Genomic DNA, 16,341 nt, shown 5'->3' with positions numbered 1-16,341 from the left:
AAACTAGTCAATACAACGTGTAGTTTTATGTAATCAATATTAAGTTAAGCATTATGTCAAGCTTTTCGGAGTTTTTAAAAAGTAACGTTAGTAAAGAAAATCACTTATTCGAGAACGGGTTTCATAAAGTACGTTCCAAAGTATATAATATTATTACAACAAAAAACCTTCATGAGCCCTATGTAAATGAACTGATGAGTTTTTTTTGTGAAGAAGCTAAACTACTGAAGTCGACTATAAAATTGAAACCAACTGTTGGAGATGTTGCCATAAGTAGCAGTTTGGGGAATAATAAATCTAAACCAAGTACAAGCCATTCAATTATTAAGTTAATGTTCAGCCAAAACAAAGCACGACTCGCGAAACTTTCAAGTTTTTAGCAGACTACCGGATGACAGAGGTCATAATGGAGAGGTCACCCGGAAATTGCCGGAACGGTTATTTTTCGTAGTGACATCTATGTTATTTAAAAATAAAAATAAATAATTTAACTTATCTTAAGTTAATTTTAAATCTCGAATTATTTACTAGAGGCTTTTACTGTTTTAATTTAATCATTTTAAAAAGTTATAGTAAACTAAATGTTTATAGTACTTACTAATATCAATAGGTGGCGGTAGAAACAGTTGAAATTTTCTTGGAAGAAATCGCCGTTAGTATTAGTTCTATGGCGGTGATTAACTTATAGGGATATATTATTTTTCTTATGATAATACCAAATCAAATTGTTCTCAGAAACAATTATTCTACACTGTAAAATAACCGGTAATTTTGTTGGAATATTGAAAAATATATCGACTAAAATTAAAGTATTTTAACCGATTTTTCGATAACATTGTAAATTATCGTACACTGTCCTACACTGTCCACCGTTGAATTATCGAACAAAAGCGTTATTGTCTTGTCGAAAGTGCCGGTTCCGGCTTTTGCAACGTGCTTGTATATACAACTTTTGTTTGAAATTATCGTAATCCGAAAAAATTGCCTCGAAATTATCATAACTACATGTATGATACTTCTGGGAACGCTGGCCTTGAAAATGTTTTTAGGTAGACGGGAGAGCCATAAACCGATGATGTCAGACTAACAACTCGAATAAGCCCCCTTCTTAACTTGCCCTCCCTCCGGCTTACTTCCTTATTTTGAAAACATTGGCATCAGACGTGGTAACGCTGTCGACGTCATTCGGCGCAAGATATTTCCTCAATGTGGGAAAATAATGCGCGGCAAGAATTTAGAATTATGAAAGGTTTAAAATAAACAGGTGTCCGAATATTACCTGCCATTGCGATCGGCGTTGACGGGCCTTGCTAGTCGGTTACTCTCCCACTAAACATTGGAATATTATAATTCATTTTAGGGATCGTACGGGAAACTATTATTGTTGATGTCGCCCGATGTTAGCAAACAAGCGCGACGTAAATATATTGTGAAGGCGTACGGACAGTTCATCAAATACTAAAATATCTTTGCATCAATTTGTGGCTCAGAAAATGACGGAAACATTCCACGGCAAATCTGCTGGAAGGTACGACGAAGATGTTTCCAAAAGATTCGCTTTCCAAACCCAAATACACAGTTCAAATCCAACGTCAAATCCGCATTGGTCTCCGCCACCAGGACAAAATACTCCGTTGCCATTACCGCCGCCACCAGTGTCCGCTGGTTATTACGTTGGACCTCATCTTCAAACCGGGAGCCAATTGTCACGACAGGTCAAATGGGCCCAGTGCGAATGCTGTTTCGTGAATTTATTCATGTTGGGCTTCTCTTTGGTGTTAGTGGGCATTTTCATGTTAGCGATAGTGAGACATTTTAACGTTGGCCCATCTGACCCACATTGGGTAGGTCCTCACCCTACCAATACCAATCAGGTCATCGGCCCCATCGCCTTGTCAGTGGGAATACCACTTTGCGTTTTATCTTGTATCGTGGTATCAATTGCCAAATGTCGGGTGGCTGCTAGTAGTCAAAACACCGGATATGTGGGCAGCAACTTGGACGGTCCACAGCCAGTTACTTCAGGAGAGATTGGTCAGGTTCACAGCCACAGTAGCTACAATTCATCTTTTCAGCATGACAACGATCACGGTTCTTCCTACAATCACGATGTCTCGTCATCACACTGTCACGATCACGGAGGTTCCACATCCGCCTATGATTGTCCCCCGTCCTACGACGCCAGTACAAGCGCCTGCTACCCAAGCCCCTCAACCACCACCGATTGAAGCCAAAACAACAAATACTTCATTTATCTCAAAGAAATTTTCGACCAGCACATATTCCTATGAATTCGAAAGGTGATTGTGTATAAATACTGTACGAAAAGCAAAACGTCTATGAAGGCACAGACTGACTTTTTAAGAAAGGTCTTCGCGTCTTAGTGTAATCATGGACCAAGGATCTAAAGGGACTCACTGTTCCCGATATTTTGAAACGGTAGGCGTGGCTTAAATCGGATAACTTACTGAAGTACACCAGCCGCTTCAAGAATTCTGTTCAACTATCACTACGAGAATCTTAGTATGCAACAAACTTAGGTTAGGCTTAGTTCATTAAATTTTTGAAGTTTAGAAATGAAATGGATTCCAGTGAATTTTATAAAAAAAACTTAGCCATACGCAGTTTACTGGTTTTTTTTTACTTAACACGAGGTTTAATTACCATTTCTTAAACTTTTAAAGAAACAATTTCAAAATAAAAGGTAAATAACTTAATTACTAAGCCTCAGCGTTTAACCGACAACAACGGCGCCATCTTGTCAAAATTGAACGTGAACGGTCCAGTTTCTCTACGAATCTACGTCGGAAATCGATTTCAGCGATGACAAGTTTGTCCACATTGAACTAAAATAAACCGTGATTTTCCTATTCCCAATATCCACGAGTGCGTTTGCCTTTTTAAAGCCTGAACAGTGAGTCCCTAGCTTAGATTCTTGGTCCATGGTGTAATACGTAAAACTTTATCTGCTACTTGACGACATCTATACGGATACCCTAACAATACATATAATATTAAATAAAATAAACACTTTATATCACTAACTAAAATAATTATTATTCTGTAAAATATATTTTATGAGAAATCTAATGTTTAAATTTATAATTTATTAACTTAATAAATTATAAGATTCAATAGATAGCGCACCATGAAATATTGAAAAATAGTAGTGTTTGTGTGTTGCTATTTTCCTTATAATGAATCTAGTCACATGGGAAAATGTTGCTGTAAGAAAATAGACTCTGTCACAGATACAAAAGCAGTAAAAGAATTTTCAATACTGGAAGTCGCAAGCATCGTGAATAAGTTTTTTAAATTACTATAATATTATTTGTTGTTCCTTAAGCGATAATTTTGTTATATTTTAATTGGGTAAAGTCTTCGCGATCTCCTTTTTAAACTATCTAAACCCTTTGGCTTAAACGAAACTTGAAAATAATAAGTATAATTTTTGTAAGAATGAAAAACAAATACAGGGTGTTTCAGATTATGCAACCAGAGCAAAACCAAGCAGCAGGTACTTTAAATACTGTTTAAGTTTACCTTTTTAAGCTGGTTACCTCGATTTGTTTACAAAGTCCTTTTTTACCTATAACAAAAACCCAAACCTTAATGTTCACAATTCCGTTGTTACAGCCTACTTCCAGGGGCTAGCAGGCCCTACTTTGAAGCTCTCTGGCGCTCTTTTAACTCATCGTAGGATAATGGGGAAAACAGGCATACTTCTCAACTCACCCCCTACAACTCCTTAAAATTTTTGCATAACCTTTTGAAACACCCTGTTTATTGGTAATATCAAATGTAAATATTTATTTATTAACTCTTTAAGCTAAATAAACAATGTTTTTTTATTTTAAATAAATGTGAAGAATTTCAGTAATCTTCTAGAAAGCAAATATAAATAAACCGAAGTTGACTATGTCAAATCGATAGCTGTGAGGCATCTGAAAACTGATCGGTTTGAGATGAATTTAGATTAATTTCGGGCTAAAACTATCTGGTTTGCATGTTGAAAAGTATCAACTGATCTGATAAAATCTGAGGGAAAATACGGATCATCAGATACCTGATCTATCGTAATTATTAACTCGGTTCAGATAACGCAACTGATATCTGAGACTCGGTTGGACGCACTGTAAGAACTACTCTGTAAAATCAAATAATTTTAATTCTTTTAAACGATTACTGCGCGTAACCAAGTATCCTCTTGTCTCACGAACTACTAAAATTATTATTTCATTAATACAAAGACGTATCCAGGATTTAATTTAGGGTGGGTATTAAAGTGTGCACCCCGTTTTTAGACCACTTACGTTTTGCATCCCACTTGAGACTTAAAATAATGTCACATTTTGCACCCCCTTGAGACAATATAATGTCACGTTTTCCCACCCCCTTGAGACAATATAATGTCACGTATTGCACCCTCCTTGAGACAATATAATGTCACGTTTTGCACCCCTCTTGAGACAATATAATGTCACGTTTTCCACCCCTTGAGACAATATAATGTCCCGTTTTTCCACCCCCTTGAGACAATATAATGTCACGTATTGCACCTTCCTTGAGACAATATAATGTCACGTTTTGCACCCCTCTTGAGACAATATAATGTCACGTTTTCCACCCCCTTGAGACAATATAATGTCCCGTTTTTCCACCCCCTTGAGACAATATAATGTCACGTATTGCACCCTCCTTGAGACAATATAATGTCACGTTTTGCACCCCTCTTGAGACAATATAATGTCACGTTTTCCACCCACCTTGAGACAATACAATGTCACGTTTTGCCACCCCCTTGAGACATTATAATATCACGTTTTTCACCCCCTTGAGACATTATAATATCACGTTTCCACCCCCTTGAGACAATATAATGTCACGTTTTGCAACCCGCTTGAAACTTTAATAATAAAAAATAAAATATTTTATACAGGCATGTAAATAGTAAGCCTTCTTTTTTATATCGGTTGAAAAATATTCCATTATCTTTATTTTAATTTACGTTCTTCCAGGTTCTAACGCGGTTTTCACTATGTTGGCGATAGCGTTGACCACGATGGTGGGATACTTAACTAGGGGCCGTTCCGGCTTTGGCCGTCTTCTTAGAAGGTTCATTATTATTAATTTAATTTGTTGATGATTTAGTTGATTAAAAGTGCAATATTATAGATATATTTATACATCAGCCTTTCCCCACATAAGCGAAGGGAGGGAAATTTTATGACACATTTGACCTCTAAACATATTAGCAAGGTACATGTTTCAAGCGGCCAACATAATCAGGATAGGAAGATGTACACTACTCTCTTAGTTGTATATTATTTACTTCTGTTAGCACTATCGCGTATTGACCATTCCCAACCTGCCAATGACAACGAAAATAGGAGAATCCACGCGAATAAAGTAGGCAACTTCATCTTCCCAAACTCCAACCGTAAAATGAAAAAAAAAGTTAAAAAAACTAACCCCCTTATTTAATACCTTGAAATTCTACACCGCATATATAACCTTCAAATATAGCTCTATCAATCTCGTGAACTTCTTCCCAATCACAAAATGGCTTTATCATAAGGTCGTTTTAAAATGTTTCAGGGTTTTGTTTTCATTGGTATCACCGTCTCCCACTTTTAACACTTAGATAAAGAGAAATAAGTTTTGTCTTTTAATTTAATCTTAAAATAAATTTGCACCGAAAGTTTACAGTGGTACCCAGTCAAACATTGTTTTAAAATACAGGTGGACACGTGAAAATTGACCCTAAACAAAGGCAACAACAACAACAGAGTAACAAAAGAAAAAATATGGGTAAAATGATATAAAAGAACAAAACGATATGGGCCGCGTTTGAATTTTCAAACGAGTGCATGGTGCATTTCCCGTCGCCATTGCAAGTACCCTTGCCACCCGCACAGGTTGAGCCGCCGGAAAGGCTTACGGATGACGTACCGTGGATAAAGTAGCCGCACATTCCGTTTTTGGAGACGCAGCAAACTTTGCAATCGTCTTCCGGACAGACGCACGTTTTAAAACCGTTTTTGACGCAAACCGCGGCTTCGCAACTGTCGTAACTCGACGAATTTCCGGTACACGACGGCGTCTTCCCGTCGCAAACGCTGTCGTAGGAACAAAGTCCGACTCTATAGCGACATGCTCGTTGACTTTTCTTTGGCTCCAAGAGGCATTTGTCGGTGCAACAAGGGTCGGTTTTGGCGCTACACTGGTACCCTAATTGACGCTTGTAAGTGCAGCCTTTAATGTGGGGCGATTGGTCGAAGTACTTGTCGGGTGGGTTGCAACAGTGGTCCAAAATAGGACATACTTCCAGAATCCCGCAATCGCACTCTTCGCCTTCTTCCTTGACGCCGTTTCCGCAAAATGCTCGACTCGGGAACTTCTCTAAACACGATTTTCGACGTTGTATCACGCTATTGATGAGCCTTCTGCTGCAGGCCGAAAAGTAAAAGTTGTTGGTAGCCGTTCCGTCCAAGGTGTGCGGGTGCATGATGTGCGCTCCTCCCTGGCCGCCGCTGGAAGAGCACTCGCCGTTTTGGTCGTCGTGTAGACTTCCGAAGGCGTGTCCGATTTCGTGGATGACCGTGCTGCTGGTCATCGCGTCAGGTACCCTCTTCCCCGTGGACATTTTGCTACTGATGGCCACTACGTTCATCCTTCTGTACCAGCCATCGCCGAATTTCGCCTTCTTCTCGCATATTCCTCCGTACTGGGTTGGATCTCTGATGTCCGGCACAAAGGCGACCCCAACCGTTTTATCTCGGAAATTTCGATGGCAAAACGCGACCACCAGACAGGCGTCGTTGTCCCATTTAGCCAAGTCGTAAAGAAAGTCCTCCGCTTCTTGACTGCCCTCGGCGCTCTTAAGGTGGTAGTTTCGGGAAATGTCGTCCTTGTAGATTACCACGTGTCGCACCACAAGTCCGATGCCGTCCGGAACTCCGTTCCCGTCAAAATCGGTCCGTCTCAGTAAAGTGTCCGCCAGCGAAATGTGCTTGAACATTTTGGTAATCACATTGTCTGGATCCGGACCGAATTCGCGATAGAATGTGTGATCGGCGATGAGTTTTACCGTGCAAAGACGAAGAAATTTTTGCACGACGGTCTGGCGACTCGACTCGAATCGCTTCGTCGCCGATTGGTTGAGAGATGGACAATTTGCAAAGTCTCGCAGTCGCCTGTCGAATCGCGTGGCGATCGTCGTACCGTTCATTCTGCTTGTCTTTCTCTCTGTAGGATTTACTATCACGGACATGACCGTGTTCAGGGCAGTTTTTTCACCGCGGTATTCACGCTCTTCGATCAAATACGTGTCTTCGTGTATGTCGACGATTCCGTGGAAGAACTCGTCTTTGAAGAAACCACTTACTCGGCCGCGTCCGCAACTGGACACGCCTTGGTATTTCTCGGGGAATGTCTCGTCTAAGACCACCTCTGATTGGTTCTTCCAATGCGTCAGTATAAAACTGTGTGGCGCCTCGGTCGCTTTCTGCACTTCAACTTTGAACCGCAAAGTTTCTCGCTTCATTTTGATTTCGAACGTTTTTCCATTCCGAGACGGGATAGCCTTAGACACCTCGATGTCGCAATGGTTTTCACGCGCTAATCGCGACTCAGCGAAAAGTAAATAAATTATTATTATTAAGCGCAACTCTCTAAGCCTAATCATGACTGAATTGTTTCGCAACGCTTCTCGTTTTTAAAGCGAAATCTCGTGATTTGACATTATTTAATTTCACGCGCAAGAAAATTAATAAAAGTAAAAAAATAGAATTACGTCACAAGACACAGCTTTATTAGTATATTCTTCGCACGCGCGATTTGCAAGCGCGCTAGAAAAACCTATATTCATCTGGCGACTGTAACGCGCGCCCATAGACTTGTAAAGTAAGCGACTGTGAAGTAAGCAGAGATGGGCACTTTTTTGCCTATCTATTTTTTAAAAAAATAAGAAAGACTTTATTGGTGTATATGGCAGCGAAGGCCTTCACACCATGTGCATCATACAGAATAAGACAACAAAAGCATATACAAACAGTGATAGGAATATAAACAAACCAAAAACCGACACTATTGGTATCGGTAAAGTTAGCGAATGCCAAAGGCGCGGAGCAGAGTACACACGTCCGAAATAATCGGTAGTACACCTCGAGAAAAGGTCGTACGGAGACCCAATACGGAGTGGATAAAGGCATAAGCGACACCAAATACGAATGGCGGGGACCTCTAGCAGCCCGACATTCAAAAAGAATGTGGTGAAGCGTCTCTATCGCCGCGCACTGTCCGGATCGACAGTTTCGACACACCGAAGACGTTCCCAAGCGAAAACGGAAAAGCACAGTGGCCGTTGGAAGCCGATCACAGTTAATACGCGCTACTAACGAGTCTTGCCAACGTGGCAACCGAAGATCCGCAATACAGTCCCGTGACGGATCAGTTTTGTACGACCCGACGCCCCGAGCCGAAACAAAGTGGTTCCATGAAACCTGCCAATAGACCGTAACCAGAACCGAAACCTATGTTTTAAGGTAACTTTTGGTTCGAGGCAAAAAAACCATCGGCCGCGCAGGATGATCGATATCTGCCACTGTGGCACATTGGTCCGCCATCTCGTTCCCTGGGATACCGGCATGAGCCGGACACCACAATAGTTGAACACGCCCGGGGTAACCGTGACAGAGGCCCCGGAATCGTAGCACTTGAGGGTCGTGGACTGTTAGAGAGTGATATAAACTTATGCCGAACTCGAAACCTAGATGGCGATCATGTTTTCAAGCGGGATTCTATTAGCTAATCTTGTGTCTCTTTGTTTTTAGTTCTAGATAAATCTCTGTGTCACTCTACTTTTGTACGTCATCATAATAAACAGATTTCCCGCACGGTACTGATGAGTTCCAAATAGAACGAAACCGGTCTACCGTTGGAATTTCTGGCTATTTTATTTAGTTTTTATGTAGTTTATTACTCGAAGATCTATTTGATCCGAGATTCGCTCGAAGACCTATCGGTACGAGTTATTAGTAAGTTTTTTAATTTCTTCAAATTTGTTTAGGATTTAGATATATTATCCCTTTTAATTATGGACTAATCTACTTTTTCGCGTATTTTATCATCATAATTAACCGTATTATTTTATTTGGCTCTGTATTTTCGATTTATTCCGTAAAAATCTAACAGGTTATGGGTCCACAAACGCTACGAAGTGCGCGGATGTAATCACCGATTTGATTTGAAGAAGACATTTACGTGAGTTATAGAACAATAAGCTTACTAGAAAGAAAATATTGGGTTTGCACGCAGAGGCCTATGAAGAAGCCTAAGCCTTGTTTAGAAGAAAACAAAAAAAAACACACCGTTTCGAAAGCAAAGTTACACGGGAATACGAGACGTTCAAAGGTCACTCTTTCGCCCGAGAAGCCGGAGTGAAATAGGAGACAGCTCTAGAAGAGAGGACTGTTTTTACTAATAAAGCAAAAATATCGACATGGCTACGCAAAGTGATGACTTTAAAATTACAAGACTGTCAGCTGAAAATGCGAACTACCACTCATGGTCAATTCGTACAAAAGCCGCGCTAATAAGCAAAGGTATATGGGAAGCCATAGACCCTGGCTACGCTCCCAAAATGTCTGCTCCAGAGAGAACAAGTCGGCCCAGGCCGTAATATTAGTTCCACATCAGTGTATTAGAGTGGACAAACCTATACACCCTTAGTAGACACAGGTAGGCAAACTAATACAAAAGCTAATGAGGCTACGTGATTTATTATCGTTTGATAAATAAATTTCCACCCTAAGTTAAAGAGTGGATGCCGCCCACCATCAGCTGACCCGGGTGGGCAAACTAATAAAAAATCTGTTGGGCCCATGTGATTTCCTATTGTTTGAAATAAAATTCACCATCCATTGTTAAAGAGTGGCCACCGCCCACCCTCATGAAATCAACTTTTTTTCCGGTAACTCTCCCTTTAAGGGGGTTGGTCGGAGGGGGCGGAAATTAACGGCACTGCGTGCGCGTTAAAGAGTTCTATCGAATGAGACCAACTGTTTTTTTTCGGTCACTCTCCCTTTAATAAGAAAGTGCCACACTTATTTATTACTTCTGACCATATACGGTTTCGATAAGAAAGTGCCACACTTATTTATTACTTCTGACCATATACGGTTTCGATAAGAAAGTGCCACACTTATTTATTACTTCTGACCATACACGGTTTCCATAAGAAAGTGCCACACTTATTTATTACTTCTGACCATACACGGTTTCGATAAGAAAGTGCCACACTTATTTATTACTTCTGACCATACACGGTTTCCATAAGAAAGTGCCACACTTATTTATTACTTCTAAAAATACACGGTTTCCATAAGAAAGGGCCACACTTATTACTTCTGACCATACACGGTTTCTTTCAATAAAAAAGTGCCACACTTATTTAAGACTTTCGACCATACACGGTTTCGATAAGAAAGAGCCACACTTATTTATTACTTCTGACCATACACGGTTTCGATAAGAAAGTGCCACACTTATTTATTACTTCTGACCATACCCGGTTTCGATAAGAAAGTGCCACACTTATTTATTACTTTTGACCATACCCGGTTTTGATAAGAAAGTGCCACACTTATTTATTACTTCTGACCATACATGGTTTCGATAAGAAAGTGCCACACTTATTATTATTATATAATATTATATGCTCTCTCCTGCCTTTACGGGCACTACTAGATAACAATCTACTTGTACCGCTATTGAGTAAACGCAAAATTTCGTTCCGCCCCCAATGGATGATATGCGCCCCCCTATAGGGCGGGCACGAAACAAAAACAGCTCAAGTGTAAAATTTCAAGCGAAAGTTTGTTGAGGACGGCGTGGCTCGGTTGGTAGAGCGTCGGGTTTATGGAGATTACGCTGCCAGCGACTGTCTGTGTTCGCGTCCCGGCAATATAGATTATATAAATAAATTATTTTCGCAGCTCCATCTACCGTGTCGTCGCTTTTCCACACCAAACAGCATACAACATACAACATACAACATACAACACTTAACGACAATCCGTCCATAGCAATAGTCCCACTTCGATATATATATCTCGATGTCGAACTAACAAGTCGGCCCAGGCCGTAATATTAGTTCCACATACACGGTTTCGATAAGAAAGTGCCACACTTATTTTTTACTTCTGACCATACACGGTTTCCATAAGAAAGTGCCACACTTATTTATTACTTCTGACCATACACGGTTTCGATAAGAAAGTGCCACACTTATTTATTTCTTCTGACCATACACGGTTTCGATAAGAAAGTGCCACACTTATTTATTACTTCTGACCATACACGGTTTCCATAAGAAAGTGCCACACTTATTACTTCTGACCATACACGGTTTCGATAAGAAAGTGCCACACTTATTTATTACTTCTGACCATACACGGTTTCGATAAGAAAGTGCCACATTTATTACTTCTGACCAAACACGGTTTCGATAAGAAAGTGCCACACTTCTTACTTTTGACCAAACACGGTTTCGATAAGAAAGTGCCACACTTATTATCCCCAGTCCGACCCGCAGACCGCACCGTCAGCGGGGCCTCGCGATTCAGGGGCGAGGGAGAAAATTGACGGGCGAAAAAGCCTATGTGATACGAAAAGAGAACGGAATATGGTTGTCCGCAAATCTCCAGTCCGACCCGCAGACCGCACCGTCAGCGGGGCTTCGCGATTCAGGGGCGAGGGAGAAAATTGACGGGCGAAAAAGCCTATGTGATTCGAAAAGAGAACGGAATATGGCTGTCCGCAAATCCTCAGTCCGATCCGCAGACTGCACCGTCAGCGCTCTCCTGCCTTTACGGGCACTACTAGTTCACAATCTACTTGCCCCGCTTTTGAGTAAACGCAAAATTTCGTCCCGCCCCCAATGGAAGAAAAAAACTGTTCAAGGGTAAAATTTCAAGCGAATGTATATCGAAGACGGCGTGGCTAGGTTGGTAGGCACACAAACACACACAAACACACACAAACAACAACACTTAACGACAATCCGTCCATAGCAATAGTCCCACTTCGATATATATATCTCGATGTGGAACTAAAAACGAATGAGAAGGCATTATCTTTTTATTTATCGTAGTTGAAGACAACTTTCTTGATGATATTGGATCTCACCAGAGAGCGAAAGAAGCGTGGCAGACATTGAGCGATATGCACACGAAATATGGCCTGCTTCACATTTTACAACTATTAAGAGATTTATTTAATGTCAACAAGAGAAGAGACGAGAAGATGCAGACTTATTTGGGAAGAATAATAGATCTTCACAGGAAGCTCGACGCGTGTGGTTACGGGTTCCAAGACAGAGAGTTGGCACTGATCATGTTGATGGGATTGCCGAAAGCTTATGAGCATGTCATATTAAATCTCGAGCTAGATATTAACGCATTAACTACCCAACAAGTAAAAGCACGACTATCAGTAGAAGAAAAACCACAAGATCGTAGAGAAGAAGAAGAAGACGGTGAAGATTTTGGTCTAGGCAAGGCATTAGCTATACGAAATAGGGGTAACGACGAAACGAAGAATCATTCTAAAAGAAGAAAGCCGAAGGTTGATTCGAAGCATGACCAAAAGGGCAAATATGACGTAAAGAGTACCCTATCGAATATACGCCATGTTAAATGTTTTTGCTGTGGGAACTTCGGGCATATTGCAATTGACTGTCCAGAAAAGGAGGACACTCTGAAATTTCAGGACAAATCAAAGAAGAGTGCCGCGAAGAAAGCTCAATTATGCGAAGAAGAAGACGTCTCCCACAAAGCCCTTTATTTAGGCATAAAGAAGAAGGCCGGATGAAGCGACGACGTTTGGTATTTAGACAGTGGTGCCACTGACCACATGTCATCTCTAAAGACAAGTATGATGGATTTCTGTGAAACGAACGCAACCGTAGAAGTAGCGAATAAGGACGTAATTCGCGTGGAAGGTAAAGGGAAAATGCAGTTTCATCCACAATCTAATGCAACTAAGTTCAGCATTACCCTAAATGACGTTCTATACGTACCCGATTTGGACGATAACCTTTTATCTGTCGGCCGCATTGAAGAAATGGGACACAGAGTTGTATTTGAAGACGGGAAAGCCAAAGTCATTCAAACAGACGGCGAGGTGATTCTGTCAGCTATCCGTCAAGGACGTTTATACAAAATTCAAGAAGACGCCTCACGACATGCAGCCAAGACAGCTAAAACAGTTACATCAGAACTATGGCATCGAAGGCTTGGACACCTCAACAAGGAAGCTTTGGGTAACTTACTGAAGACAGAAAACGTATCTGAAGAGGAGAGAAAATAAGGCGTAAGCCATTTCCTAAAGGCAAAGCTACAAGAGCAAAAAGACCGTTGGAATTAATCCATTCTGATGTTGTGGGAAAAATCGCACCCATGTCAAAGGGTGTTGCAAAGTACTTCGTGACGTTTATCGATGATTTTACACGTCACACAACTGTGTACTTTATGAAAAAGAAGAACCAAGTCCTGGAAAAATTTAACGTATACAGACGAAGCGTGGAAAACGCTTTAGATTTACGAATCGAAAAGCTAAGGACTGACAACGGAGAGTACATAATTAATAACTTTGACAAGTACGTAGTAGAACATGGCATTACACGACAACTTACCATTCCCGGTACACCACAACAAAATGGAGTGGCAGATAGGGCCAACCAAACTCTAATGGATACAACGAGATGCATCCTGATTGAGTCGGGCCTTCCAAGAAGTTAAATCTCTAGACAACAAGATACCAGAAGAAATGTGGACTGGAGAAAAAGCCCCAATACAACACATGATCCCGTTTGGTTGTCGCGTTTGGTCTGTACGAAGCAAATTGGACAAGCGCTCCAAGCCTGATCCGAAAGGTGAAGAAACAATTTTTTATCGGTTATCCGGAAGGCGTCAAGGGCTATAAGCTATGGAACTTCAGGACTAATAAAATATACGTAAGCAAAGACATCATCGTTGAAGAAGATGTTTACCCACTGAGAAAGGCTGAAGACTGGTCGCCAACAGAAGACAGGAAGGAAGAAGAAACTATAACTCAAGGGGAAGACACCAAGGTTTCATTTGAAGAAGACACTGAACAGGAAAACGCGTTGAGCAGCGACGACAAGTCTGACGAAGAAAGCCTTACGTACGCCGAATGTTTATCCGAAATGGAAGACAACAATGTTTCAACGAGAGAAGTCACTCAACCGGAAACGACTACACGGACAAAGCAATCAACAGTAATAGTGGACATTCCAATCTTAGTACCAACCCGTGAAGCGACGACATTAAAAACAGGAGAGGTGGTACAGCTCAGACGATCTGAAAGAATAGCAAACAGAAAGGGGACGATAGACGAGCAACTCAATGCACCAAAAAACACTGATCGCTAGAGAATGTAACATCATACGAGCTACGGATATCAAGAAAGACCCACTGACCGTTAACGAAGCAATGTCAAGAAGAGACGAAACATTCTGGTTGGATGCCATGAGAGAAGAAATGAACAACTTCGAAGAAAATAAAACCTGGATACTTGTTCCTAAGCCAACCAATAGAAGAATTATAACTTATAAATGGGTTTTCCGGAGAAAGGTGACGAAAACGGGAGAATTGGAACGTTACAGAGCACGTTTAGTAGCGAGAGGCTATAATCAAATACACGGCGTAGATTATAACGAGACCTACTCACCGGTTTTAAAAATGAAGTCGTTCCGAATATTATTGGCACTAGCAGCAAAATGGGGCTGGGTAATACGACAACTGGATATCACCGCGGTGTACTTGCATGGAACGCTAACAGAAGACATATATATATGGGACAACCCGAATACTTTGAAGAAAAAGGGAAAGAAAACTGGGTATGTAATCTAAGAAAAAGTATTTATGGACTAAAACAAGCCGGAAGACAGTGGAACACGTGTTTTGACAATTTTTTGAAGTCGGCCAGTCTTACAAGGTCAAAAGTGGATCCATGTATTTATTATAATTTGGAGAAAGGAATTACAATTGGAATCTACGTTTACGACACCTTGTTGATCGCACGAAATGACAAAATCGCGGAAGAGTTTATCAGAACCGTTCAAGAAGCATTCGAAAGTAGGGAAATAGAAGAAGCTGGCCAAATGCTCTCAATAAGCATAGAAAAGGGAGATGATGGTTAAATATCTCTAAACCAGCTCGCCTATGTGGAAGAGATTATAGAAACTTTCGGAATGAGCGATTCGAAAGGAGTAAAAACTCCTTTAGACCCCGGAGTTAAATTACAGAAGGTTTCGGACGAAGAATGGTTAGATGTAGAATTTGAAAGCAAATCTATACCATACAGACAAGCGATAGGTAGCATACTCTATCTCGCAGGGGCTACAAGACCAGATTTGGCGTTTGCAGCAACGTTCCTGAGCCAATTTAACGAGCGCTCAACTAAGGAACACTGGCGTTGTGGCAAACACGTACTCCGATATATAAAACAGACGAAAGATTATAAATTGACCTACAGAAAGAATTCTGGTGACGTATCAGCTTTCTCGGACGCCGATTGGGCAAGAGACCACGTGGATCGAAAATCTTACAGTGGTTACGTATTCCTAACAACAGCACTATCAACGGTAGAAGCCGAATGCTTAGCTATGTGTGCTGCGGCTAAAGAAGCGACGTGGCTTCGAAATCTGTTGACAGAAATTGGAGAGAAGACTCAAATAGGACCATTCTCGATAAACGTGGATAATCAAGGGGCAATGTGCTTAGCCAAGAATCAAATGACTTCTGATCGCAGCAAGCATATTGACTTAAGGTATTACTTTCTACGTGAAAAGGTTGACGAGGGGAAGATTTCTTTTCAGTATGTGCGTTCCGACAAGAACCTGGCAGATATGCTGACCAAGCCTATAGGGGCGCAACACATTAAAGAACATTGTGAGCAGGTAGGACTTAAGAGAGAAAGTTACGAGTCGACAAGGAGAAGTGTTAGAGAGTGATATAAACTTATGCCGAACTCGAAACCTAGATGGCGATAATGTTTCCAAGCGGGATTCTATTAGCTAATCTTGTGTCTCTTTGTTTTTAGTTCGAGAAAAATCTCTGTGTCAGTCTACTTTTGTACGTCATCATATTAAACCGTATTATTTTATTTAGCTCTGTATTTTCGATTTATTCCGTAAAAATCTAACATGGACGTCCCCCAAAGTCATAGCCACGGCCCCGAGACTTTCACTTCGAGCGAAGGCCACCGCCTGATTAATGGCAAAGAGCTCCACCGTGTTAATCGGATGGTCCGGAT

The 16,341-nt window shown here is 41.0% G+C and overlaps 1 protein-coding gene across 1 annotated transcript; it reads right to left on the bottom strand.

Annotated features, from left to right (window-relative positions):
• Nucleotides 1-5,625: 5,625 nt before the first annotated feature.
• On the bottom strand, nt 5,626-7,693 carry LOC149924821 (disintegrin and metalloproteinase domain-containing protein 10-like). Its single transcript, XM_090160426.1, has one exon. The coding sequence runs from the start codon at nt 7,685-7,687 to the stop codon at nt 5,732-5,734; it is 1,956 nt and encodes a 651-aa protein (XP_090016552.1). The 5' UTR covers nt 7,688-7,693; the 3' UTR covers nt 5,626-5,731.
• Between the last annotated feature and the right edge of the window lie 8,648 nt (nt 7,694-16,341).

This window comes from Leiobunum rupestre, chromosome 10 (assembly GCF_980474605.1).
Source record: "Leiobunum rupestre chromosome 10, qqLeiRupe1.1.hap1, whole genome shotgun sequence".
In the NCBI taxonomy this organism is placed as follows: Eukaryota; Metazoa; Arthropoda; class Arachnida; order Opiliones; family Sclerosomatidae; genus Leiobunum; species Leiobunum rupestre.
This window is presented reverse-complemented; position numbering and strand designations above follow the sequence as displayed.